Genomic DNA, 26,990 nt, shown 5'->3' on the forward strand with positions numbered 1-26,990 from the left:
TTCTTTCTTGAATAGAGGTTAAAAATTTGAAGTTTAAAATCATGTTAGCTAAGGATAAAACAGTTCAGAGGGTTTTTTTATAAACTGATCTGAACCATATGAAACTCTTCAGAGCATGGATCTGGACTGGCATCCCTTCAGAATAAGGTTTCCCATGATGTTTTGGACTTTCTGCATTGTGTATAGAAACTGAGCACAGATGTCCCAACATGTTTCAGAAATTTTAAAACCTTTTGTTCCACGATAGCAATGGGAACAGTGGGAAACATTAATTAGAGTCTTATTTAGTGATCCTTTTTTTTTTTTTTTTAAATTGACTTGTTCTTGCTTTAAATATGATCCAAAAATATCATAGTGAATCGAATCCAAAGAAAATAGTTTCTTTATCCTTCATCCAATAGTGAGAGGCCTCTTTATAACCAGAATCTTTTTGGAGGCATATAAGAATGTACACAGTCTCAATCAGATACTTAGACAGGCAAGTTTGACCTTTTGGATAAATTACGGACCAAAGTGCATTTGAGATACATTTCAAGCAAGGTACTGCCATGGCAAAGTTATACAGTGAATGACTCAGAGATAGACTGTTACTGCAAATAATTTGTTAGTATTTCTAAAGGGGTGGAAGGTGCTCTCCCATTCTAAGAAATGGGACATAAGCATTATGCAGGTTATGGAGAAGTTTTAAAATTCCTTTTGCTGTGTGGGCAGTTATTAATGAATATATGGTTAAGGTTGACTGTTTTTCACTAAACAGAATTTTAAAAAAAACCAAACCACTACACTATCTCACAGTAAGGCTTTGTGCAACACAAATCTTTCTCTTTGTATTGTTATAAAAAAAAAAAAAGAAGCTGCTGGAGGCGATGCCAGTACAGAAGTATATTTTGTTGGCAGCATGTGATGGCCATATATCTTCCAGATAGTGTGCTAAAAACATCTCAAGGAGAGATAGATTTACCTTTATCTCAGCTGGCAAACTCTGGATGTGATGGTTTATGAGGTGGTGGCAAATGGTTCACACAAACTGAGAGAAAATATTCACAGTACCTGTTTTGGGAAGCTTCAGGAAGCTGGTTAAGTGTGATGTGCTTTCACTCACTCCTTTTTGGCGACACTAGGCTGCATATAAAAGGATATACCTGTACTGTCACTTTGGGACCACTCCTTTTCAGACCCATGCTGCTATTTCTTTAGTCATCCAGGACCCTTAAGTTTCTTTGCACTCAGGCTGAGTTCAGAGGCAAACTTTGCTCTTCTCTTGATGAAGCAAACAGAGTGAATAAAATGGATACTGAAGAACAGTGAACACCAGAGCCCTCAGGGCAACAACTAAACCCTTCACAAGTAACACAAAGATAAAACAAAGGATATGATGTTGGGTGGCTTCATAAAAAACAGACTATGCTAATATTTCATATTTAAGAAGCTGAGACCTTTGTTTAGAAGCCAGGAAACAGTAGCTTCTGAATCTGTGCTGAGCTGCACAAATATTGGGATGCAGGAGGCTAGAGCCCCTGATGGTCCTCTATGGTCAGAACTGGGTCTTAATAATTAAGTCAGCTCCCCAAAATCTTTCCAGTTAAATCTCTATGGCCTCATCTGAAGATCCAGTAAAGCTTTCTCTCAAGCTAGAATATGGCTATAGACACCAGATATTGTATCACCAAGATATCGTATCATTGTTTGGGCAGTCAGGGAGGGATGGCAGTGGCAACTCAGGCATGGAAAGCAGATAGTGCACCTTCTGCCCTCTCCCTGTAGAAACAACCTTTGGGAGCTGCAGGGAAGGCTGCCTTGCATTTCTTTTGCTTTTTTGTTTTATCTCACTCATTGATCTAGCTGGGCATTAAGGTTTTCAGTTGCAAAATAAATACATTTGGACAGATGACATGTAAGATTCTCTTAATGCTCCTCTAATTTTTTTTAAGGTTAGTAAAGATGATTATGATTCCAAGCTCTACCTGGCCCACTGCAGACTGGCTTCACACTGTGTGGATGTGCTGGCCATGAAATGATCAGTCCATCCTTCCCAATATCCCTAGTGATGAGGGTGGGCAACAAAAGGCAAGGGCAGTGTGGCAGGTTTCATGCCTGGGTATATGCTGTATGGTGTGATTATATGGATGAGAAGATTTGGACACCCAGCAGAAACTCATCCAAGGAGTCAGGAGGGAGAGTCAACAGATTAATAATTTATGTTTGGCAGCAGAAGCAGTCTCTTCTGGCTGTTACCAACACAATTTCAATGTTGTTACTATTTATTTGAAAAACATGGGATTAGCTAAGAGTGTCCTAGCACCAAACTCCCCCCAAAAAACTGAGGAAGAAGAAAGGAGATAATACTGATCCACATGTCCAATGGTAACAACATTGGAGCTGGCCCAGCATTACAACACCTTACAACCCTGACCTGGAGCTTACTAACCTGTGTAAAGTATGGCATGGCCCTTTGCTGCTCCTGACAGTAAGGACAGTCTGTGAGGCTGGGTCACCCAGCTCAAGAGGCTACTCCTGCCCTTCTGCATGCTGGTTTCATAATCAAAATCAGTTCTCCTCCCAGACTGAAACAGATGTAAGCTAGGAGGGGCTTTCTCATATTCATGCTTTCTTTGAATACTATATTTCCAAGTAGGAACTGCTCTTCCGGCTTGTGTTCAACTTGGGGCTTTTTTATTTAAGTTGGAGATTCCTGTGTCATAGATAGATAGATAGATAGATGAAATTATCTGAATTCTATTTTTAGGATAAAGGGCCCAGATTAGCTTTGGGTGAGCTTTCTCTCATTTGCATAGAGCAAGAAGCATTTCTCCCATCTTCTTTAAAAGTGCACAGAAGAAAAATGGAGGCGAAACACACCACACTATCTAAGCATAAGGCATGTTCTCAGTGAGAACAAATCAACTGAGAATATATCAGATCTGGGGATCTGTCCAGAGGAGCTATTTTGTAGCTGGATTTCCCATGGCTTTGTTTTCTAGATACACACAAGTGTGAGAATCTTAAGGGAAGAAACACAGGGGCAAGTTCCAAATGCAAGCGAAATAGCCTTCAAATGCTCCATGTCAGCTGACTGACGTAACAGAACTAGGCTTTTTAGTCACATTTTAAAACTAATAGCCATAACCTGCAAGATCCAAGCAAGATCCTCTTTCTTCCCACCTCCATTCAGGCAAATGCCCATCTGAAAATGCAGCTCTGAAACCCTCTCTTTCCCACTGCTCATTGCTACTGGCAATGCTTACTGCTGCAGCTCAGCTGGAGTCTGGGGGCTCTGTAGGTATGGCTCATTTCACCTGTCTCAGACAGAGGTTTTCAGTAGGGGAAAGAAGGTTGAAATTCTACAATCTAACTAAAAGAAAGTCACAATTTTCTAATAATCCTTTTTTTTGCCTTGCATTCCTTTATTCTGGGATATAGTGATTTATTAAGGAAGACAGTTCTCCCCACTGGGCTTCCAAAAGCAAATACTGCCACATGCCCCTCAGAGTCAAGAATCAGGTGGAGCAGGCACAACAGTGACTAAGGAGGTCAACTCACAACAAAAGGCAGAATACCACAGTCATCACAGTAAAACTTCAATGCTCATGCAATCACTGCACCACAAAAGAACAGTATTTGTCACGCTGTTGAGGTGCTGTCAGCCAAAAAGAAATGTTCCATTCATGTTCAGTACATGGTTCAGTTTCTTCAGCTACCAGATGGTCTTTCTGTGGTCTACTGAGTTCCACTGTGTCACAGTGAAGGTCTGTTTTCAGACATTATCACTGCCTTGTAAACATATAGCTTAGTGAAGTGTCTGACTCTCCTCCCTCCCCAGTTGTATACTGCAAATGCCACAGAGCTTGTGCAAAGCCTTTGCCTCCTAAGAAAAGCAGGCATGTCAGTCAGGGCACTTACAGAATGAGGAGGCTCATAAACAAATGGCACTTCTTTTCTGCCTGTGGTTATGGGGGTTTGAGAAGGACTGAAAGATGAAAAAAGCAGGGACAATCTCAGCTTTCATTAAACTTCCAGTTAGAAAAGGCTGGCCACAGACTGACAGGAACCAAGCATCATGAGAGTGGCTACCTTGCTGCCATGAGGGGGTAAGAACAAAGTATGTTTAGAAGGGTCCCTCTTCTGCAATGTTCTCTCTCAGTCAGGGTTTCTGTCAAATTCAGGCTGTACTCAGATCATTTGGATAAATTATCCAGAAATTGATGTAGCCTTTATGAATTTGTTTAAATCCATTTTCAACTTCATTCTTATAAACTTGGTGATGTTCTGCACCAGTCCTTTTCTGCTATTTAGTGAGCATGATGCACAAAACTATTTTTATTTCTTTTAAACATATTTGCTAACTGGCCACAGTCAACAGTTGTGACAGTAGAAATGCCAACACAGAAGGGTCTCAGCCACCTTTGGAAAGAAAAACAGACCTTATCTATTGATGTTAAACTAACACATTAAGACTCCAGGATTTTCCAGTCCATCTGGAACAAAAGGAAATAGTCAACAAGAATGTACATTTGAATCTGGCCCCGGGAAACCTTTCAGTAAGTACTAAGCTCAGACTAAAGTTCCACCTTCAGTGTAATAGACAGTTGTGTCCTCAAGTTCAAAGTGAATCTACCCACTATATCCACCGTGCCAATCAAACTACTGACTTTGGTCCCATAACTTCCTTTAGACCCTGTTCAGTATTTCATTAGCACTCGTAGATTTAGTCGTTTTGTAGCAGTTTCACTTCTTCCAGAAGTGACAGTGCATGGCACTTCTTCCAAAGGTGACATGTCCTCAGCAGTGTTAGCTCACTGTAGAAGTGGTGGGGGAGCCAACAGGGACCAGGCAGGAGGTGTTGTCTGAGGACAGGGCTTCTTAGGCAGCGGCTTCCTACGCTGAGTCAGTCGGTAGAATCGCAATAATTTCCACATTCCCTCATGGTTCAGGTCACCACAAACCCCAAGCAGGGTGCATTGTCAAACGCTGCAGTTGCTGAGTGTTCCTGGCCCTGAAGGGCACCTGTACCCATGCCATATTTTTACACAGCACTGGAACCTTGTGATATTCCTTAAATAACATGGTACCACATGTACCAATAAAACAAGTCCTGTCTCTCACACACAGTCTCAGTCAGAAACTATAACCACCAAACCCAAAGTTAGTTTAGCTTTTGTAATATTGCCCTAGGGTAATATGAATCACTCATTCATCTCCCCACTCCAACAGGCAATTCTTTCACGCTTCTTTACGCTCCCAGCCCAGTCCCATCTCAGCACTGCTCTTGCATTCCCTATGGTCCAAGAAGTGTCCACAAGGTAGTGGAGACAAAGTGTTGTTTTGTATTTATTTGGAGTACTACCAGTGCATCCCAAAATGTGCTCTTATCTGACACATCACAAGCTCATTTTGTGCAAAAATGACATACCTGATTTCTTTTGACATATCTTTTGCCTCAGATTACACCAGTGATAGTGTGCCCACAGCAATTTTTTCTGTACTTAATGTTGAGAAAGGAAAAAATACTAGGTCAGTAACAGACCTGCTTATATGGCATGGAACAGAGTGTGCCCCTTGCAAAAAATTTCAGATGGATTTTGGATTACTAATTTGGGTGCTGGAAGCATTTTAGCCTTATTAGCAAAATGCTTGGACTGAGTCTATTAGTCCTAATTACAGGAGGAGTTATATCAGACCAGTGAGAGCTGTATCCTTATGCAGTTATATTGCTTTGCTGTTTATCTCCAGTATCTCTTCACAAACCTTGCTGTGTTTTTTAATGGGAAAATGCAAATTAGAAAAGTGACCAGCAATTTTTCCAAGATAAAGATCAGAGATGGATAAATGAGTAATGAGACTCCCTATAACCCTTTTTTCTTAGCCAAGTGGCTTAGAAGGTGAGAACAATTTATAAAAGCTTGGAAATCCTCTAAATATATCTCCACTTAGTTTCTTCCAAAGCAGCATTAGGGGGAAAAAATATTTAATTTAAGAATAAGAAATAAAAGGAATTTTTTATTTTTTACAAATTTGCTGAAGATGTTTCAATATGTTTAAAGCCCCCACTAGCTACGCAGGAGCTGGTGAAAACACACAGACATTGCTTGAATGCACTTCCAGCAGCAGCAGTTCACTATTCCTTGTAATGTTACTGAGGAATATGAGTTATTTTTGCTCTCCTAAGAGTGAGTGGGAAATTACAATAGAGAAGTTTTGTGATTTATCCAAGCCCTGGGGAATGTGGTGGGGCATCCAACTCAAAAATCTTAACGTGGTGGTTCCCAGTCCTGTGTCCTGCCACCCCTTGCCCCAGGCACTAAAAGCCAGCATAATTAGAGCTCCCCAGTGAGTGGTTCGCCAGCAGACCCCTGAGAGAGGGCGGTTGTCACAAACACACAGCAGCTACACTGCCACTGGGAAGCAGGAAAGCTGCCTCTCTGGACATGAAACGCAGCTGTTACAGGGAAACGGGCAGGTCGCCCCTGCATTTGCAAAGCCTCCTGCCTGCTGTGTGCAGTCTCTGTCTCCTGCGTGCCACCTCCCAGCAGGGGAAGAGCTGGAGGGACCGGGCTGAGAGGAGCAGCACTTTCTCTGGCCAGGAGAGCAGCCTGCTGTCCGTAATTCCGTGTGGATTCAGCGTCCCCTGGGATGTCACCGGACATGCAGTGAAGCATGCTGGAACACAGGGCCCTGACCCAGGGCATCTGTAGGAAAGGGAGGCAGAAGCACTCACCAGCAGGAGAGCAAAGCAAGAGCACACACCACCCAAGAACAGGCGAGCGGGGAGACCAACTGTAGCATCACGGAAACATGGATCTTCTGAAGCCTATCCGAGGGGCTGAGGGTGCTGTGGGTCCATGCACACGCTGTGGGAGTGTCCCCAGAGGTGTGGAGTCTTTGGCCACACAGTGCACCAGCCTCGGTGGGATGTGCTGGGATGTGGTGGGATGATCACAACACCCCAGGTAGGAAAGCTGAGCGGGCTCTTGGACACCTAGCCAGTGGCATACACCAGGACTTATTTGCCCCACTCCATGTCTGCACTCAGTTTCCTGGGCTCTTAAAGGGCTGATCTTAAATACTGGGGGTTCCTTGTAAATAGGGCTCGTGTGGCTGGAGCTGGAGGCTGTAACCTCTCTCCCTCCCCAAGGGTTTGAGGAACAAGCCGAAGGTGATGCTCGAGGCTGGAGTGCTCGGGGCTCTGACAGGGCTGGGGGAAGCAAGAGAGGAGTCTTCATCCCCCTGCACACCCTAATCCTATGAAGAACTGACAGCGGTCAATTTCCAGGAGCCGCAGAGCCGTACATCAGATACGTGAGAGCGTGAGTGAGAGGCGGCCACGAGGCCGCTGGCAGGAGACGATGTAGGTTATCCCGGCATAAAGCACCTGTCTCCCAGCATCTGTGCTCTGCACAGTCGGCCCCTGCGGGGTCAGGTGTGCAGGGATTGTCACGATCAAGCCTCTCCCGGAGAAACTCAGTCTCACCCCGGGTTGAGCAAGAGAAGGGAGATTTCTTCCCAGCCGCCTCTAGCCTGGGCAGGGATCCTGCCATCGCTGACCATGTAGCTGGACATTATTCCATGTGCTAGCACGAAAACTCTACCCACCAAGGGCAGCAGCGCAAGGAAGTCAGCCCTCCCACCCGTCCTGCTCGAAGTGCCGCCGTTCACGATGATCACTCCCGAAATGGCTGGCAGGGCTGCGTGCGGAGGTCGGGGGTTCCCAGACTGCAACTAAGGGGGCGGCGAGCAGCTTCGACACGCAGCTCCGCTCCCCTCACACCAAATTGCTCTGACAAGTGTCCTCGTCTTTCCTGTTGTCAGTCCCCGCAGGGGCCCTGCCCAGGCGCCACAGCGAGGACCCGCTGGGGCCATGGGCGGGCGGGGTAGCGGCACCCGCTCCCCCGGTCCCTTCCCGGCAGGTTGAGGGGGAGAGGGGCGGGGGGCGGGCGACGCCCCTCGGGAGAGGGTCCGCGGGTGCTCGGAGCCACTGCGCCCGTGGGTGGGCGTCCCCCGTCGCCCCTCGGGAGGTTGTGCCGCTCGGAGCTGGCGTGAAGCAGGATCGCGGTGGGGAGGAAACCCGAGTTTGCGGCGCCGCTGCCGCCGGTGCGCGGGGGCAAGAGCGAGAGCGAGCGAGCGGAGACACCTCCGGCACACCGGCTCCGCCGGGCCGCCCCTCCGCAGCCCCCGGCGGCCCACCCGCCCTCCCCGATCACTGCCGGCGGGGTCGGGTCGGGGGTAGGTGGGAGCGGCGGGGGCGGGCGGCAGCCGCGGGGGTCGTCGCCATGACGAGCGGGCGTGCCGCCGCCTCCCGCCGCTGAGCGGGGCGGCCGCTGTCCCTTCAGCACCGCGCGGCCGGCGGGGCCGCCCTGCCCTGCCTGCCCTGCCCTGCCTGCCCTGCCCTGCCCGGCCCGGCCCGGCCCGCCCCGGCACCGGCCCGCCCCGGCACCGGCCCGGCCCCGGCACCGGCATACCCCCCGCACCGGCACACCCCCGGCACCGGCATCCCCCGGCACCGGCACCCCTCCGGTACCCCACCGGCACCGGCACACCCCGGCACCGGCATCCCCCCGGCACCGGCATCCCCCCGGCACCGGCATTCCCCGGCAGCCCCGGGCAGCGCGGCGAGCCCTGGCGGCCCCCGCGGGCGGCGGCGATGGCGGGCGGGGGCCGGGGGCAGCGGGGCGCGCCGGCGGGGGGCCGCGGCCGCTGAGGCAGCAGGTAGGGCGGGCGCGGGGGGCGCGGAGGGCGGCGGAGCCGGGCAGGGCGGGTCCCCCGCGGGTCGGAGCGGGGGCTCCGGCCCCTGAGGCGCGGCGTGGGACGGGAGCCCGGGCGGCGGCGGCCAGCGGGGGCTCCTTGTGTGGCGGGGCCGGGAGCGGCGGGAGGGAATGAAAGATCCGCGCGGCGCCGGTGGCACAAAGGCCGTGAGTAACGGGGGGTGGTGGGAGCGACAGCCGCAGCCCAGGTGAAGGGCGAGGGGAGGGACAGGAGCCTGCAGTTGGAACAAAGGAGCCTCCCTCAAGGTCTTCAGTGGGAGGTGGGAGAAAAGGAAACGGGGGAAAGGGGAGAAACGGGGGCAGAGGGAGAAAAAGGGAGGGAAAACAAGTGAACGGGGGGAAAAAGGGGAAAAGGGGGGAGAGGGAAAGGAGAGAAGGAAAGAAGGGAAGAAAAAGAGAGGAGAGAATTAAAGAGAAAGAAAGAGAAAGAAAGAAAGAAAGAGAAAGAAAGAAAGAAAGAAAGAAAGAAAGAAAGAAAGAAAGAAAGAAAGAAAGAAAGAAAGAAAGAAAAGAAAGAAAAGAAAAGAAAAGAAAAGAAAAAAGAAAAGAAAAAAGAAAGAAAGAAAGAAAGAAAGAAAGAAAGAAAGAAAGAAAGAAAGAAAAAATAAAAGAAAGCAAGCATCAATAGGTGAACATGCTGTAGATTTGTTCATTCTGCCAACTTTCTGTGTAATTGTATCCTAGGTTTTCATTCCCTACCCACCTTTGGAAGGAGCTCACTATGACAGGGCAGAGTCTGAGGGCTTTATCTGAAGCAAATTTTGAAGACAATGAGATCAGCATCAACGTTGGAGGCTTTAAGAAAAAGATGAGATCCAACACATTATTAAGGTTCCCTGAGACCAGGCTGGGCAAATTGCTGAGCTGCCACTCAAAGGAGTCAATACTGGAGCTTTGTGATGACTATGATGACACCAAGAATGAATTTTATTTTGACAGGAACCCCGAGCTCTTTCCTTATGTGCTACATTTTTATAACACTGGCAAGCTCCATGTGATGGGCGAACTCTGTGTGTTTTCTTTCAGCCAGGAGATTGAATACTGGGGAATCAATGAATTCTTTATAGACTCCTGCTGCAGTTATAGCTACCATGGGAGAAAAATGGAGCCAGACCAAGAGAAATGGGAGGAACAAAGTGACCAGGAAAGTACCACATCTTCTTTTGATGAGATTTTGGCATTCTACAATGATGCCTCTAAATTTGACAAACAGCCCTTTGGAAACATCAGGAGGCAGCTCTGGCTTGCTTTGGATAATCCTGGGTACTCAGTTTTAAGCCGGATCTTCAGTGTCCTTTCAATAGTGGTGGTGCTGGGCTCCATTGTGACCATGTGCCTGAACAGCCTCCCAGACTTTCAGATTGTTGACAGCAATGGGAACCCCGAGGAAGACCCTCGCTTTGAAATTGTGGAACATTTTGGTATTGCATGGTTCACTTTTGAACTGGTGGCGAGATTTGCAGTAGCTCCTGACTTTTTAAAATTTTTCAAGCATGCCCTAAATTTGATTGACCTAATGTCTATCCTTCCATTTTATATTACATTAATTGTCAACTTGGTGGTGGAAAGTAGTCCGACTTTAGCAAATTTAGGCAGAGTTGCACAAGTGCTGAGACTCATGAGGATCTTCCGTATATTAAAGCTTGCTAGACACTCCACAGGTCTCAGGTCTCTCGGAGCCACCCTGAAGTATAGCTACAGAGAGGTGGGGCTTCTTTTACTCTACCTCTCTGTTGGCATCTCCATTTTCTCAGTAGTGGCTTATACCATTGAGAAAGAAGAGAATGAGGGGTTAGCCACCATCCCTGCTTGTTGGTGGTGGGCTACTGTTAGCATGACCACAGTTGGCTACGGGGATGTGGTGCCAGGGAGCACTGCTGGCAAGTTGACGGCATCTGCATGCATCCTAGCTGGTATCCTAGTGGTAGTGCTTCCCATTACACTGATCTTTAATAAATTCTCCCACTTCTATAGGCGTCAGAAGCAGTTAGAGAGTGCTATGAGAAGCTGTGATTTTGGTGATGGCATGAAAGAAGTTCCATCTGTCAACTTAAGGGACTACTATGCTTATAAAGTTAAATCCCTTATGGCCAGTCTGACCAATATGAGCAGGAGTACCCCCAGTGAGTTGAGCCTGAATGATTCACTGCATTAGTCTACAAGTCTGACAGCAGCTTGCATGAGAGCTACCAAGAGCTATGTTTATAAATGTTTTCCTATATGTCTTTTTTTTCCCTAGAAGATAGAGTTGCTGACACTGCACTTTGCACTTGAGAAACTAAAGACATTTCTATTACAAGTTAACAGTTTGCACATTTTCATCCTGTTGCATAGGGGTACTAAATGCTGACTTTTCCATACAAATGTTACCACTTCCATGACATTAGTGCTAATGGTATAGTGATGATCTGTTACTTTGTGCATATTCTCATCTGAGCAGAGAAATGAATGTACCCAAGTGGAATAAAAATTCTCAGCTGTGACATGAGTAATGAAAAAATCACCTATCACCTATACTGGTATCTGTACTGGTATAGGACTTCCCATGCATTTTACAATGGTTTAAAACAGCCACCTGTGAGTCACTGATGCAGGAACACTTTTACCCATATTGCTGACCAGTCATTCTGATCATCACTTGTCTGAAAACACCTCTAAGTTTGCTTACTCTTGAGTATGTGTGTTAAAAGCTGGGTGTTCATGTTCTGAAATGTTATGTATAGTAATATTTTTCAGAATCTCCTAAGCATAGACCTTCCTCTGTTTCCAAGATTAGATCAATACTGAGCCCTCTGAAGAAGGCTACCCCTCATTTTCAGATAGCTACATATTCAAAGACTACATTTCCACAAGTGACTCTAGGTATGGAGGCCCATATAGACCTCTCAGCATCCCATTTCCCCAAGGGATCTGCTCACAGCTCGGTCCCAGTGCAGCTGCAGATGTGTTGTATCAGTCCATCAAAATGGTTTTGAGATTAGACACATGGGCTTTCAACAATTAGAAGCTCCAATGAAAAACCTGGATTTGATTAATGAAGTGAAATATTCCCACATGAACAGTACAGGCAGCATTTTAGGAATTGACATTCATATACTGCAAAAAGACTAATTATAAAGATGCCATATGTGATGCTGAGATATAAAATCTAATTTTATCAGTAAAGCTTGAAAGCAGGTGTTGATGACAGACAATTCCATTAAAATTTCTGCCAAGGAAACTCTAAGCAAAAAACCATTTTCCCTCAGAAAGAAACTCACAATTTACAGCTAAGGGAGAGTATAAGGGCCTAAGAAGGGAACGGATAAAGAAAAAGAGCTTAATACTGCACTATCTGTGGGTAGATCCTCCTACCTACTTCTGTGATGTAGTCAATTTAAATCCTTTCAAGGGCTGGCATGTACTTGTTTAAAAAAAAACCCAACACCTTGAGAGAACAGATCATCTGGGATTTCAAGTGTAATAATGAATCTTCAGAGTTGTTTTTTGAGTGCTCAGTCTCCTCCCTTACACAATTGTAGAGATCAAACACTTGTAGTCAACAGGCAGAAGGTACTGACTCCCTCTTTTTACTTCTTGGGATCTGTGCTAGAAAACAAACTACTGGCACTCAGCAGGCAGAACAGCACTTCTCTTCAGATCCTACTGCTTTTCCATCCCATTCATTACATACAATGTTCCAATTAATTTTTTTGTTAGTTTTACTTGTGAAGACTAGAGAGGTGCAGAAATTAAATTCAAGCTAGTTAGAAGAGAAATTAAAATGAAGCTAAAATTTTCTTGTTTGGAAGACTGTGTTTTTATACCATGACAAAGCGTGGCTCAACTGACAAAATAAAGCAAATATGGTCCGAATAGGTAATTAATTACCTAATAATAGGTAATTAATAGCCTCATTTAGGCAATTAGAGGTTGCAGCTTGGTCTGAATCTTCTGACGCTGTATCAGCTCCACCTAAAAACCAGACAGCTGAGCACCCAGGACGGGATTTCTGTTTGCCCAGTGATCTATGACAGAATACACAGAGTGAAGTAACTTACCCCCCCTACCCCATCTCCACTGAACATCCTCCCCTCACATCAATTAGTAGCTGATTTAGGCCATGAAGTGTGAGGGAAAAAGGTCCTTTCCAACCTTACCAATTTTCAACATAGCCCACACAAGTTATAAAGTCAATTGGCAAGCCATCGTTTGCTGTCCCTGAAATTCAAAGTGCCATATACATGGTCCTGAAGGTAGACATAGATAACCTGAATTTGGTGTCCAAACTTGAAACATTTTGCTAAGGTTTGCACTTCTGTATAGGGCTGGTTCAATTCAATTTATGCTGAGTCCCAGGCATAAATTCAATACTCCTGTCCCTGATTCATACTGATTGTATGTAAACTGTGACACACCCACAAACAGCCACCCAACACATGGACCAGCGTGAGGTCACCTGTTGAACTGAAATACCAAGAAAGAAACAAGGGAAGGAAGAGGTGGGCATGTGCAGCACATACACTCTGGTCAGGTTACATGCTGCAAGGGTGGCAAATTCTCTCACTAATGCGAAGGACACTGCAAACTCTCACTAGGTCTGTTGGCTGGGGAGTTCAGAGAACTCAGCTCCAAGCAGTGGTTTTATCTCAGTTTCATAAGCAGTAGATTTACAGAGCTGAAAACCAGGGACTTCCAGGGCAGTTATTTGGTGAGACCTGTAGACTTGCCAAAGAGCCACAAATTCCCTCAGCTGTTGCTAGTTTAACATTGCAAAGGTTGGATTTAACTTTGCAACACATCATTTCACTAACCTATAGCTTAACTTATGTTCTAGATGTATTATTATTTGTAGGGCTGATGCTCTGTCATTTCTGCAAAAATTGAATGGAATGTGCCAAAATTGCATTTTACTAAAGAAAATGAAATACCCCAAGGAATTCCAAGTTTTATTGTACTGGTTGAAAGGAATTTTCATTATTGCATTTTTATATAAGTGCTTTTGATCAAAGACAATAAATAAATAAAGTACTGAAATTTAAGATGGTCTTATTATCATGACAATTACTTTACACAGTGTACAGGAATTCCTTTCATAAACTTAACTAATTCCATGTTAAAAGTAGTCACATTTTTGCTGCCCCCTCCTCCTGAAGACCATTCCAGAGCTGTGCTGCTCTCCAAGACATGCACAACTTTTAGCATAATTTTATACCAGGTTTTTTTTCTTTTGCCAACACTATTCTTTAGCTTAAATATTTCATTTTGCTCTTAGTGTATTTATAGACAGCAACCATATGGCCTTACAGACGTATTTTCACAGGTTTATACCTCTCAAGCTTCCTTTTAGTTCTCTTTTTGCAAGTCCTGTTCCCCTGACCACACATGGGGATGTAGCCCTTTTTCTGCATTACTTCTGCTTAGATTTATTATGTTTGAGTATTGTACAGCAGTTTTAATATTCGCTTATGACTAACAGAATTTTTCACTGAGCAGAATAACAGTTTAATGATTTAAGCAATGTTGCTGTCTTATCTCCCCCAAAATATCTAGGTAAGGAAGAATAAGGCACACCTTTCCTGCCATTTTATGAAGTAATGTCTATTCTAGGGCTCAGTGCAATAAGTGCTGAGAAAACTTATCTCGCATTAAATAAAAGCTACAGGAAAATGTTTACATTACACTTCGAAGAAAAAATGCAATCTCTCCAAATCCTCACAGGGGAGAAGAGCTGGTGCATTTTTTGCACAGTCAGTACTTTTGCCAGACTTCTTCATTCACTGTTGTGTGAGAGCAGGGCATCTGCACTTCCATAAACCAGTGGGTCAGAATTGAAGGATGAGAGGACTAATTGGCCACTTTCTCCAGAGTTGGAAATCTGAAAATTTCTGTGGTCAGAAATCTCCTTACTATGGATGTACAGTTTACTGAAGAACATTGCATCGGCCTGTGCTCCTCCTGCCTGTGACAGTCACCTTTCTGGCACCAGTGAAAATGCTGTGCCTATTCACTTTCATCTGAGAGCTTTGTATTGTTTAAATGAGAATTGTGGTAATGTTTCAAATGAGGTAACTTTATTGCCAGGAATAAACTGTTAGAGAATCTGGATTTCTAGTACAAATCTAGGCTATTATGAGAGTCAGAGATGCCCTTGAGAAGCAATATGTTACATTATGTTCCTGAGATGTAAAATCTATATATAGATTGTGATTAAGCTTTTTATGTATGTTCAGATTTTGTACTATTGCCTGGTTTATTACTCACTTAATTTCATCAGCTGCTAATTCTCTCTTTCCCTGCAGACTTTCCATTTTGAAAATAGACTGGTTTTTCCTCACATGTTATATAGAGCATGAGCTACTTCACATTGCAAACTTAAAAACAAAGAACTTTGCATTTAATTTTCCAAATTTATTACCTCCAGTATTTGTACCTTTTTGTATAGAACTTTACAAGACTGCAGGGAACCACTGTATCTGGTGCTCTTTGTACTGTGTGTCTTGTCCCAGTAGTGTGTAGCGCACTCAAGAACTCAGTTTTGTGCCACAAAAAGGAAATTAAATGCATAAAAAATTATCTTTCACCAGGGATCTACAACTGATTTAAGTTTCAGGAACATTCTGAGTATATATTATAATCAAAGAGAAGCCTGGGCCTCGTTGTGAAGATAAGTTTTTTTTAAATATGCACATCAGGCTAGATTTCTATTCTTAGAAATGCTCTTAATTGGTGATTGTGGTGGGGAACCCACATTTTTCAGTGGAACAAACAGTACATGCTTCTTGTTCTCTACCTGACAGACTGGGGACTAAACAACATACCAGCAGCATTTGTAGGCACTAAATCAACTTGACATGACCTTTCATCTCTTCCAAAATAACCCCCATCCCCAGAGGCCCCAGCTGTGCACATATAAGCAGCAGAAAGCCCCTGGAGTAACTGCTCCTGCTGTGCTGGTTATCCATTTCCTCTCACAATACTCTTGACTTTAATCTACCTTTGATGGTACTTTCAAACAACATTCAACCCAAGTCACTACTCATATCCCTCGGTGAGGTGTTGTGCCAGAACTATTCTTTTCTCATCATGTTATTCTTATTTTCTTTTCCAATTTATGCACCTGGCTTCCCATTAAGTTACACCAGAAATTAATTTGATCTCCTGTAACTAATTTTCAAGTTGCACACTATTCAGACAGGGTAAAAGAATGTTCCCATCTGACTTCTGAAGCATTTTTTACTGATTCTGCCTTTTTCCTAAAAAAAAAAAGATTATGCTTCTCATCTGAGAATAATTTACAGAGTTAAAAATAGAGCAATGGGTAATACATTATTCAAAGCAACAGTTCTACAGAACAATCATTGAAGCTGCTAAGAAACATCATTCTCATTAAAGATTGTGGATCTCTTCACCTCTCATATATAAAATTATGGGTTGTCAAGTGGAGGAAGCAACCTCCAAACAGTCTAGAAAGTGTTTCCCGAGATCATATAACACTGCTGGAAAAGATCTGGCTCTGGAATTTATTTGCCCTGCTAGAAAAGAGGACGGAGAATCATCTCACAGGTGTTGGGACTCACACTGACCTCCCACTGCAGAAATTTGTTTGCCTGACATCGCCTCACCCTTTACACACAACCCTAAATCATGTAAGTCCTCACTTGGATAAGCACATGAATTTGCCATAAGAGGCAGTGGCACAAATCCAGCATTTCAGCTTCACATCAGCACCTCCCACTCTTGCTTTTTTTCTTTAAGGGTACTAATGGGCTCTGGCTTCTCACAAATCTCTGTTCAGATATAAACAGGGCTAAGTTTTTCACGAATTGGACAAAGTCTGCTATAAATCTGACCATTTCTTCTATAGATCTAAAGCAGCCTAAGAGAGCTGACCACTTTCAGATGCATGGTCCAGCATCCTGGCTTGTTGTCACCCAGTGTGCAGGTGTTCTGTGTGGTGCAAAAGTCTCTGTAGTTCTGAGCAGGCTATTCAACTGATGACACTGTCGACTTTCAAAGAAAACTCTTAATCTTACTTGGAAGATGAGTGGTGCTCACACAGCAGCACAGTTTGCTTGCCAGCAGCTGCTGTGCTGCTCATCCCAAGTCCTGTATCTCCTGCTTCCCCCTCTCTATCTGCCATGACCTGATGTGGCTATTCCTGGAGCCTCCATGACACATGAGGACAGGTGACGTGGTGGGGTTGTAACACAGCAAGATGAAGGTTTGGAGTTCCTGACTTGGGAACATCAATCCCACCAACTTTTGGTGGAAATTATCCTTTCAAATGACTATGCTATTTTTGAAATTTGTGTTCAAATTCTAGGAAATGTTCTGAACACTGACACCCTACCATAGCCCTTTAAGGACCATCCATTTAATTACCAGGTAAATTCTAATTTATTTCTATTGTATCAGTGCCTAGGCATGTCAGACCATGGGCTAGCAACTCCCTATGTTACGTTTCCAAGTATGGCAAAAGACAACATGTCAAAATTGTGGTTTCCTTTTGGGAAATAATCCATTCTCTATGTTTCTTCTTTCCATACCAAAGCACACCTTCCTACTGCCACTGTTAGCATGATCATTTTTTAACATTTTGATCTCTTCCTGTTGAAGGAAGAAGCCCTGGGTGTATTTTTCTTTGGTGAGTTGGCTCTCACCATTCCCTGTGGGAGCATGCTCTAAATAAGACAGCTGAAACCAGGGAAGAGGCTGATGCCACTTGCAAGTACCTTCCAGGAGTGGGTTATCCCCATTCTGCTCTCCCTTATGCATATCCCCCTCTTTTGAGCGATCAGCAGAGAGGCAAGACAGGCCCCGCAACAGGGACATTGCAACTGGCCAAAGTCAGGCTGCAGCTCCTTCTCCAATCCTTTCTTACTCAGCCTGGCAAGGCAACTACCAGGTTTGGCAGTTGATTTTTAGGAGGGGCATCTCACTTCAGTATTGGAAACGCTTTATAAATACAGGGAAATTTTGCTTATACTTTTGACGGCAAAAATGCTTGGACCTTCCTTATATGTTGGTTGAAGGTAGCCCCACTCCTGGCTGTCACATTTTCCAAACTGGAGCTGTACTGGTGCTCTTCCCAGTGCTACCAGGGCAGTGCTGGAGAGCACACAAAGGACCCTGCTTCATGTGAGTAGTTACACAGCACTGGCCCATCCACCAGCACACAAAAATACAAATATGTTTCTTCACACTCGGTAGAAGCCCCAGAGCACCAAAACAATTTAACATGCTGGGAAAGGAAAGGAGGTGGTAGGTGTTTCTAGGTGTATTTGATTTCCTTAGGAATCCCTTTAGATTCAGAGAAAGGTCAGTCTAGACATACCAAGAATATAGAAGAAAAAAGCTTTGATAGACAGATAATGATACCTGAAACAAGATACCTGACAATTTTCCATCCTGAGAAAGCAGTATTAAAAAAGCGAAGTGCATCTTTTCATCTTTCCAGAGAAGAACGAGGAGAAAGCCATAGTGAATGAAAGTTAGTCTATTTCAGTTCTGGGTGTTTAAAATAAAGAATTAACAATGCAGTCCAGAAAAGAATGAACCTGAATGGAAAACAAAGCTGCTCCTGAACAGCGTTTAAATTCTTTCCTTGAAAAGTGCACAGGACAGCCATGTCTTGCATGGTTTCATTTATAGATCTGGACCAAGAATCAGAGACCACCTTCCAAAAGTTTAGACTTCAAATTTGTAAGCACAGCCAGGGGTGTTAGACACACCCTTCCCTCACCTGGGTCAGCAGCATGGCACTCCAAACTCGAGGCTGGCAGCCTCACAATATTTTGGGAAGGTAAAGCCATACAGGTTCTGTCACTTGCTGTGATGAAGGAACATCTCTTTGGCTCTGCAGCACGGCCCCCATTCAGCCCTGAGCAGCCTCGCTTCCACTGATCAGGACAGAAGCTGGAAGACGGCTCAGAAATGGAGCAGTAATCTTCTAAAAATGCCTGAATGGTTGTTCCTTGTTGTAGAGCAGAGAGCTGAACTAAACACTTCACATTAGTCAAACAGTGTGCAAATAAGACTTCCTCCTACTCTAGCTGCAAGATAGGACCAAACTGTTGAGCTTTCTGTGGAGGCAGTGACTGAAGACAAGCGCTATGAGATGTATAAACTTATGTCAGTTGATGGGCTGAATAAATCAATGCTAACTACACTTAAAAGGCTTCGAAATTATACCTACTCTTGGAATAAATTTGCATTAATTTTTGGGATGCAGGGCTACTCTACTGCTGGTCCTATAATCCTAGAGAGCCTCAATTCCTTATTTCTTCTAATAATTACATATTTGGGGGCTGTTTAAACATCTGCTTGTCAACAGAAGTTATAATTACACTAACTAGGAGAAATAGGTTTCTTGGGTTTGTTGAATCTAATACAACACTATTGCTATTGATTTTACCCACATTACATTGTGGAATGTAAACAGCCTCAAAAGCTAATCTATTTTTATAAAAGCTGAGCTATCAGTGGTGGATGTATTTCCTTAGCAGGAGAGATACCCACATACCTATAGTGGGTTACCAAATTGCTTTTGGTTGTTTTAGAGTTTCTAATGGGATGAGAGACTCTTGGAATGAGTCAGAGCAGTATTTCAGTTGTATTTATTGAAATACTGAACCGGTACTCACCACATCAGAAAATTCTGTTCACTTTCTGAGGTAAATCAGATTGGACTAAGCAACTGTATGTGTATTTAAATTGGTACAGTGCTGAACATTAATACAGTCACCCCATTATTTTCTGAACAGTCTCAAGGCCATTTTCTGTAAAGATCAACTAATAGGAAAAGCAACCCAAAATTTTATTAATTGTATTTATAAGTGGAGCATTTGACTTGTTTCTGCATTTTTATTACAAAACACTTTGAAAAATTCCGGTCTTCTTCCATAGTTTCAGCAGGAAAAATTGGTATATGACAAATAAATACGACTTATCTAGAGACTGAAATAACACCTGCACTTTTAAAAGAGTCTCATGTTTTGGATATGGTTGCTATGAAAAATGGTACTTCTACTTAATCCTTCCTCAAATAATCTCTGACCTTCATAATCTCTGGACTGTGACACCTGTTTTCATGTGTGATGAGAGATCAAAAGGACACCTCTTGCTGTTAAGCCTATATACCCCACTATACTGCAATAAAAATGAAATATCAATTGATGCATCACACAAAAGGCTAAGTGTCATATAAATCAACTCAAAAGCTTTTGGTCTCCCTCTTTGATGTATTTGCTGCGAGGCTTTTTTTAACAACAACCATGCAGGCTTTGGGAGCCCAGGAGGAGTGCAAAGCAGCAGAAAGATCTGAGTAGGGAAAAAAGTAGCGTTAGAAACATCTGAGGGCCACAGCCATCTTCTCATGCATCAATCCTTCCAGTGACACCGAGGGAATAAAAGGAGGAATTGGGGGGCGGGGTGCTTGTTTCTGGGCACACCTGTATGCAGCAAAAGAACAGCTAAAGAATTATACTGGTCAGCTCCAAATACTGTCCAGAGGGGAGAAACAGGACGAGGAGGGCTGAGCATTTCTCTGGGAGAAGCTAGGGAGAGATACTGCAATGTATAGTATCTGTCCTCGGAAGAAATATCCACAGGGAGAGGAAACGAGGTTTTTAGTAAACAACATATAGCTTAATTAATTTGACAGAGGAAAATATATCCGTATACATTAGCACGTGGCCACGTATATTTACAAATTTAACTTCTGAAGCTGTGACACCTAAAGAGAAAATTTTTAAGGTCACTGGGGGTTGCAGTGCCATGGTACATGGTAAATACCGTTAATGTTTTCCCCCATTGTGACAGACAGAAAACCAGTATTTGAGCCCAGAATCAGATTATAGTTTAATTCCTTCCAATGTCTTCCTGCTGCCTAGGTCTGGGCAGCGCCCTACTTAGTGCCCAGTTTAGCCCCTCTGAATTTTCTGTGGCCTTTAGAAAGGTCTGTTAGCACCAAACAAGTACCAGCACCAGGCAAGAACTCTGGCTGTTTGCCTACAGCACGTGAAAACTTGCTGCTCCCACCATCAGTTCTGGCAAAGCTAAACCCAGTGCCCACAGTAAAAACTTGGGAGGCTTGGGAATAGTGCTATTGCACTAAGAAAGGCCCTGGCACAGGGCATGGAGTGATTGTTAGCTGATGCCATTACACAGACTCTTCCACTGCACTGAGATAATTCCCTAAATATTCTTTGTACATCAATAAAAAAAGACACAAGGAACTTTTGTCACTTCAAATATACCATGGTTCACTAAGGAGCATCAGTCATGAGTTCCATTTACTGAAGTGTATTCGTGGGCAAGTTCTTAAGAGAATAATTTTTAAAAATCAGAAAAGAAATTGGCAATGGAATTATATTCGAGACATTAAATGTATATGTATCCACTTTTCCTACTTAAGCCTATCCATTGCCTATTGGCTTTCTAGTGTGATGAGAACAACAAAGGAACAACTCAAACCCCTTATGTACCTCCAAGTTAAGGATGTCGAAGAAGACATTTGGGTGATGCTCAGCTCTCTCAGGATTAGGTCTTTAGCAACATCAGATTGCAGAGAGAGGGACCTCCACAGAGTACTGAGGATTCCTAGTCTGATCTACTTTCATGAGATCCTCAGACTTCTAGTTCTTGCAGCAATGTTGCGATCTGGAAAAATCCTTTCCAGAGCTGACTTTGAGAGACGTGGGTTTCTATGCTCACAGTGTTACAGAAAGGAAATGAAACATGAGGGATGCCTAAGGAAATGAACATTAATGGTTACTATTAAGATAATTTTGCTTCAGTTAGAATGAACAAGTCGACAATTATACATGAAAAATTAGCTTTTATTAAAAATGTTTAGTAATAAGCAATGATTTTTCAAAATTTTTTTAACTTACTAAACCTAAACATACAAAGTCAGAAGCAAACAAGAAATTGCTTGGTTAAAATCTTACTGAAGGTTAACTTGTCAGTAGTTCTATTAGATTTCCTGCAAGGCTTGCTTTTAAAGTATCTTATTTATTGTATTATTGGCTTTCCTTCACAGAGATGCCCATCCTCCAGTAGAGATGTGTAGCCATCAACATGGATGATTCAATTCATTTATATAAACAGAAGAAAGAAAAAATAAGTTGCATCCATCTCTCAGTACAAAACCTATTTCTCTATGTTAATGCTTGCACAGAATTTAGAGCTCCATATGCTGGCTGCTGAAGCCTAAGGCAGCTCTTTCACTGGCTGCAGTCTCCACCATACCAGAATGGCCACATACTAATTTCATATTAATTCATGAAAGTATTCTTTGGTCATGAACATCCCGTACCTACCCAGCTTACAGTACACTAGATGTTATTTTTTGCCCTTTTAAGTAGCTTGTTTTATTTGTTTTATTTCATGGCATTCAGATTTTTCTCACGCATGTATTTTCCATTCTTGTGTGCGTGCACGTGCACAAAGACTGAGTTCTTTCTATGCAGATAGAAAAAAAAAGGATGTCCTTTATCTTCTGATAGCTTTCAGATGTCAGACTGCAACAGCTCTAGTCTAAAACAGCCTTTTATTGGAGGCCCTCGGGATATGCAATTCATCTTTAGGGTACCACATTAACTGAAGTTTTCAGAATACACAAAACAGGAAATTTGTGATCATTTTGTATCATTGTCTATTACACTGTAAAACCACATTATTCAAACTCAAAGTCTTATTTTTGGTGTGAAAAGTTCAGGATTGAGTAGGGGAAAATCTAGCTGCTGAGGATGAAGGTAAGAATGTCTAGACAATGACACTTTGCTTAAAAGGCACACCAAGAAAAGGCAAGCTAGGTTCCTCTCCTGATGGTTTCAACGTGTTTTATATTTTCTCTTACATATACATATAGATATGAATATATATGTGTGTATATCTACACATATCAATGTATGCACACACATCTTTTGAGTTTTTGAGAACGAAAGTTCAAGAAGTAGGAATTACTTGTAATAAATAAGAACCATACTAATAGGGGGAAGTTGGTACTGTTATTTTTTCCTGCATTATGATTATAATCTAATGATATAGTGATATGTTTATACCATTTTTTTCCTTACATCATTTCATTGTATAAATGTGAGGCATAAAACTACCAGCTGCATTTTATCTTGCCTAAAGTAATTTTTATGGATCTTCTGTGTTCTTGCATTTTCACATGGAATGGTCATTGCTCTAAGAAGTATGAAGAGAGCTGAGGATAAGGATGTGCTAACAATCACAATTAAGATTTATTTGACTCTGGGATTTACATGTCAGAGTGTGGTGTGCATGCATGTATATGGCTCAAACCCAAGTACTGGTACCAGCATGGCTGTAGAATGCTGATCCTTGTAAGAACTTCTTGTCTCTATTGGCATAAGCTTTATGACATAACGCATCATTTCCAAAATCGGCACTGTTCAATCTTAATGGTCCATATATGTTGACAATTAATGTTAAGAGGTATGAGATGATTACTAACTTCCAGAAAACATTTAACAGAAGATGCCCATATAGTAGTCACCATGAAAAGTTTAACAGCTGAAGGCTGAATGTAAAGATCTTTTCAGCTGAAAGAAGTCTGACTATCACAATGAAGTTATTTACATACAAGGCAACAATAGTAAAGATTTCAACAGAGAACACAGTAGATTGTTCAGAGAGTGGAACACATTTTCTGCTAAGTCTGAAATACTTCTCACAATGTTTTAAATTCTACCAATAGATATTCCACAACATAAACCAGACAAGAACTTGTAAAAAGCTATTAAGATCTTGGTCCTGCATTTCTGATTCCCCAAAATCTACCAACAGAAGACTATAGGAATTTTGAATGTTTAGCAATCACAGGACAACCCCCTCAGAACACTATTAAATGTTGCTTCTTTTCTATACTTATTAAATATAAGTATTCAATTTATTTTCTTTGGTTTTTAAATTACTATCCTTTGTAGCTATAATGTGAAAACAAACAAACCCCAAAGCACTAATAATTCCCCTCTCCCCTCAAAACAGTGATTAAAAAAACCCCAAATGAACCAAAAAACATATCCAGAAAGTGTAGCTGTTATTTCATTATAAAACTACGGTGCAAAATAGAGGTTTATACTGGTCAGAATTGCAATAGCAATTGGAAGTTTACATTGAAGGAGTGACTGTAAGTATTGCTTCTCCTGAATAACAAAAATTAAAACTGATTAGGCACTTGTTTTCTTGTTTAATGATAGCTGACTCAGTGTGCGTACAAATGACAGAAATACTCTCTCAAAGAATGCTCTGTAGTGTAACAACTGTGCTACTCAACTACACCAGTCCCTGATTCAGGAAAGCAGAAAAACATGTGCCTATTACTTACTTTATTCCTAAATCTTACTGCTATGAATGGGCTGGATACATGTTCAAGTGCTGTCCTGAATCGGGATAAATTGGTGTTTTAAAAGATAATACAGTGGTGAGCAACTTTTCATTATACTACAATACCAATCTTATCTAATTTGACTCTGCTCTCCCCAGTATTATCCTAATACTTCCCAACAGAAAACAGGCATAAAATAAATAGGATAACCAAAGATTACATAATAAATATGCTACTAAGTGGGAGAAAAATACATTGCAATATAAGGCTCGGTAGTGTTGCACAATCAAGAAATCATTCCAGGTGCTCCAAAACACAATTCCCAATGTACAACACCTAGTTACCACTACACACCTGAAAAAAATTGGGAAGTAATAGATTAAACTTCTATTACATTAAACATTTGAAAATGCAAACAAGTGGTAATGTGTTTGCTGCCTTTGCAGAACACCATATGTATGTTCTTGACTGCTCCAATTGTCACTGCTTGTGAAGGAAAATTTAACAGACTGGAGTTTTGAAAACTCTCATAATCGAATTCCTTCTGACTTACAAAGTTACCAGTGTCCACACTGACTCATAGTATTATGTTTGAAAGTAAAACCAACTCAGAAATTTTGCTGCCTCCGTTTCTTTGCATCCATCGCATCTAGGATAGGTTGCCTCTTTGCAGTGTACCTCTGACGAAGCTCCTCAATTTCTCGTTCCATCATAGGGTCCAAAGCCTTTAATCTCATCTGTAATTCTTCTAAACTCAGATTCTTTAACTGTAAAACAACCAAACAAAAAAGAATCCCACAAAACATATTAGAAACTGTTTTCAACAAAAATGAAAAACCACTGCCTTTCGTAAGCCTTTGGTTTACAGCTGAAGGGTTTTTACACACTTAAGAGTGTATGTATACTTACATGTAACTGTTGATATAGCCAAAAGACTTAGTGTGCTCCACAGTAAATAACACCATATGAAATCAAACACACATAGTTTTAATTAAAAAAAAAAGCCAACCTTTTCAAACCTTGCAAATAAATTGCAAATAAATCCAGGGCTGGAGTTTAACTCATTAGGCTGAAAAAAGCATGCCACAGAATAGAAATATATATATATATACATACTCATGTATATAAATTACATTGCATAATCAAATACTTCTAACTGAACTTCTGTCTCTTATAGAAGCCTGAAAAATAGAGAGCTGTTGTAAGTAATAGCCTGACAGATATTATGGGGTACTTTCTGATAAGAATGACAAGGCACCTGTCTTCCCCAACAGACTGATGTCAGAACTAGTCAAAACAAATTGCTAACAGTGTTTAAGTAATACATGAAATAATTTCCTGAATTCATGGTGGGTTACCTTTGACCAAGTTCTTTTCTTTCCAAAGATATTTTCTCAAAATGTTTAATGGTCCATTACATTTCGCTCATTAAAAGTGACTGGTCATACAACATGTAAATGATTTCACTGCCTTGCTGGCTGCTGCCAACAAAGGTTGAAGTCTTGTCAGATACTGGGGCAGGTCAGGCACTACTGCTCCACCTGCTATTGCAGGGAATGATCTGCATTTGAAATGCATTCTTTGTCCGGCCTATGTGGTTTTTTCCTGATGTAATTTAGTGCCTTTCTGTACTTCTCTCTTGTCAGAACTGCCAATGTGCCAATTATTCTTCACCACAGTGAAAAATACCAACAAATTTCAAATAGCACATATAACTTCCTCTTAAGAAAGGGATAAATCTTTATTTTGTTTGCAAATATTCTGATATTGCAAACAAGCACGCTACCTAACTCATGGGGAAAAAAAAAGAATTTTCTGAATCAACTACTAATGAGTCAATACTTCATTCATGAATCTAGGGCAGGCTTCCATCAACACAGTCTGATCTGTTTTCCCCAAGGAATGAACTGCTACTTTTGATCTTTATTTTTATCAGCAATTGAGGCATACAAATTAGCAACACATACTGCTACATACAGTCCAAAGCCCAACATTACGACTTCTACTAACAGACCACATTTTCCATAGTAAACAACTTAAAGTCATAATACAGAGAGCAGACATATCAGAAATGCATAGCAGAGCATGTGGAAAAGATAAACATTTTCATGCAACATCATTTTAACCATAAGATTCCTAATGAAGAAGAGAATTAAATCCCAGATGTCAAAACACCTTCGAGGACCAAAGATCCCAAGATCTGTATGAGACCTCAGATATGCCCAGCAATGTTGGTCTTACAGAATCACAGAATATGCCAAGTTGGAAGGGACCCACAAGGATCACCCATGTCCAACTCCTGGCCCTGAACAGTACAACCACAAGAGTCGCATCACATGCCTGGTAACATTGTTCAAACGGTTCTTTAACTCTGTCAGGCTTGGTGCTGTTACCACTTCCCTGGGGAGCTGTTCCAGCGCCAACCTTCCTCTGGGTGAAGAACCTTTTCCTGATATCCAGCCTAAACCTCCCCTGACACAAGTTCAGGCCATTCCCTTGGGTCCTGTCACTGGGCAACACAGAGAAGGGATCAGTGTCTGCCCCTCTTCTTCCCCTCATGAGGAAGTTGTAGACAGCAATGAAATTTCCCCTCAGTCTCCTCCAAGCTGAACAGACCAAGTTCTTCATACAGCTTCCCCTCCAGACCCTTCACCATCTTTGTTGTCCTCCTTCGGACACTTTGTTTGCCCTCCCTTGCTCTCTCCCAAGGACTCTTCTCCTTATGAAGGAAAGAGTTGCCTCCCAAAGGCATCAAATATCATCCAGTTTACTGCACTCTTCCCATATGACATATAGAAAAAAGGATGGGGGAAAGGAATTCCACAGTCACCAAGACTTTTGCAGAAAAAGACCTTTAAATTTTTCAGAGAAAGAAAAGATTAAAAACCTGC

General features: G+C 42.5%; 2 protein-coding genes across 3 annotated transcripts in view; one reads left to right on the forward strand and one right to left on the reverse strand.

Annotated features, from left to right (window-relative positions):
* Positions 1-8,651: 8,651 nt before the first annotated feature.
* On the forward strand, positions 8,652-13,785 carry KCNS2 (potassium voltage-gated channel modifier subfamily S member 2). Of its 2 annotated transcripts, none has more exons than XM_039548216.1 (2): positions 8,652-8,703; positions 9,444-13,785. In XM_039548216.1, the coding sequence occupies exon 2, from the start codon at positions 9,481-9,483 to the stop codon at positions 10,912-10,914; it is 1,434 nt and encodes a 477-aa protein (XP_039404150.1). In that variant the 5' UTR covers positions 8,652-8,703; positions 9,444-9,480; the 3' UTR covers positions 10,915-13,785. The 2 variants fall into 2 exon arrangements, with proteins under 2 accessions (XP_039404150.1, XP_039404151.1); XM_039548217.1 differs by lacking the exon at positions 8,652-8,703 and adding an exon at positions 8,822-8,906.
* A 5,756-nt stretch (positions 13,786-19,541) lies between these two features.
* STK3 (serine/threonine kinase 3) overlaps positions 19,542-26,990 on the reverse strand; it is a 134,319-nt gene continuing 126,870 nt past the window's right edge. The window contains exon 11 of the mRNA XM_039548215.1: positions 19,542-24,866. Coding sequence (XP_039404149.1) covers positions 24,708-24,866 — 159 coding nt within the window. The 3' untranslated portion in view covers positions 19,542-24,707. The remainder of the gene's footprint in view (positions 24,867-26,990) is intronic.

The sequence above is a fragment of the Corvus cornix genome, chromosome 2 (genome assembly GCF_000738735.6).
Source record: "Corvus cornix cornix isolate S_Up_H32 chromosome 2, ASM73873v5, whole genome shotgun sequence".
Taxonomy (NCBI): Eukaryota; Metazoa; Chordata; class Aves; order Passeriformes; family Corvidae; genus Corvus; species Corvus cornix.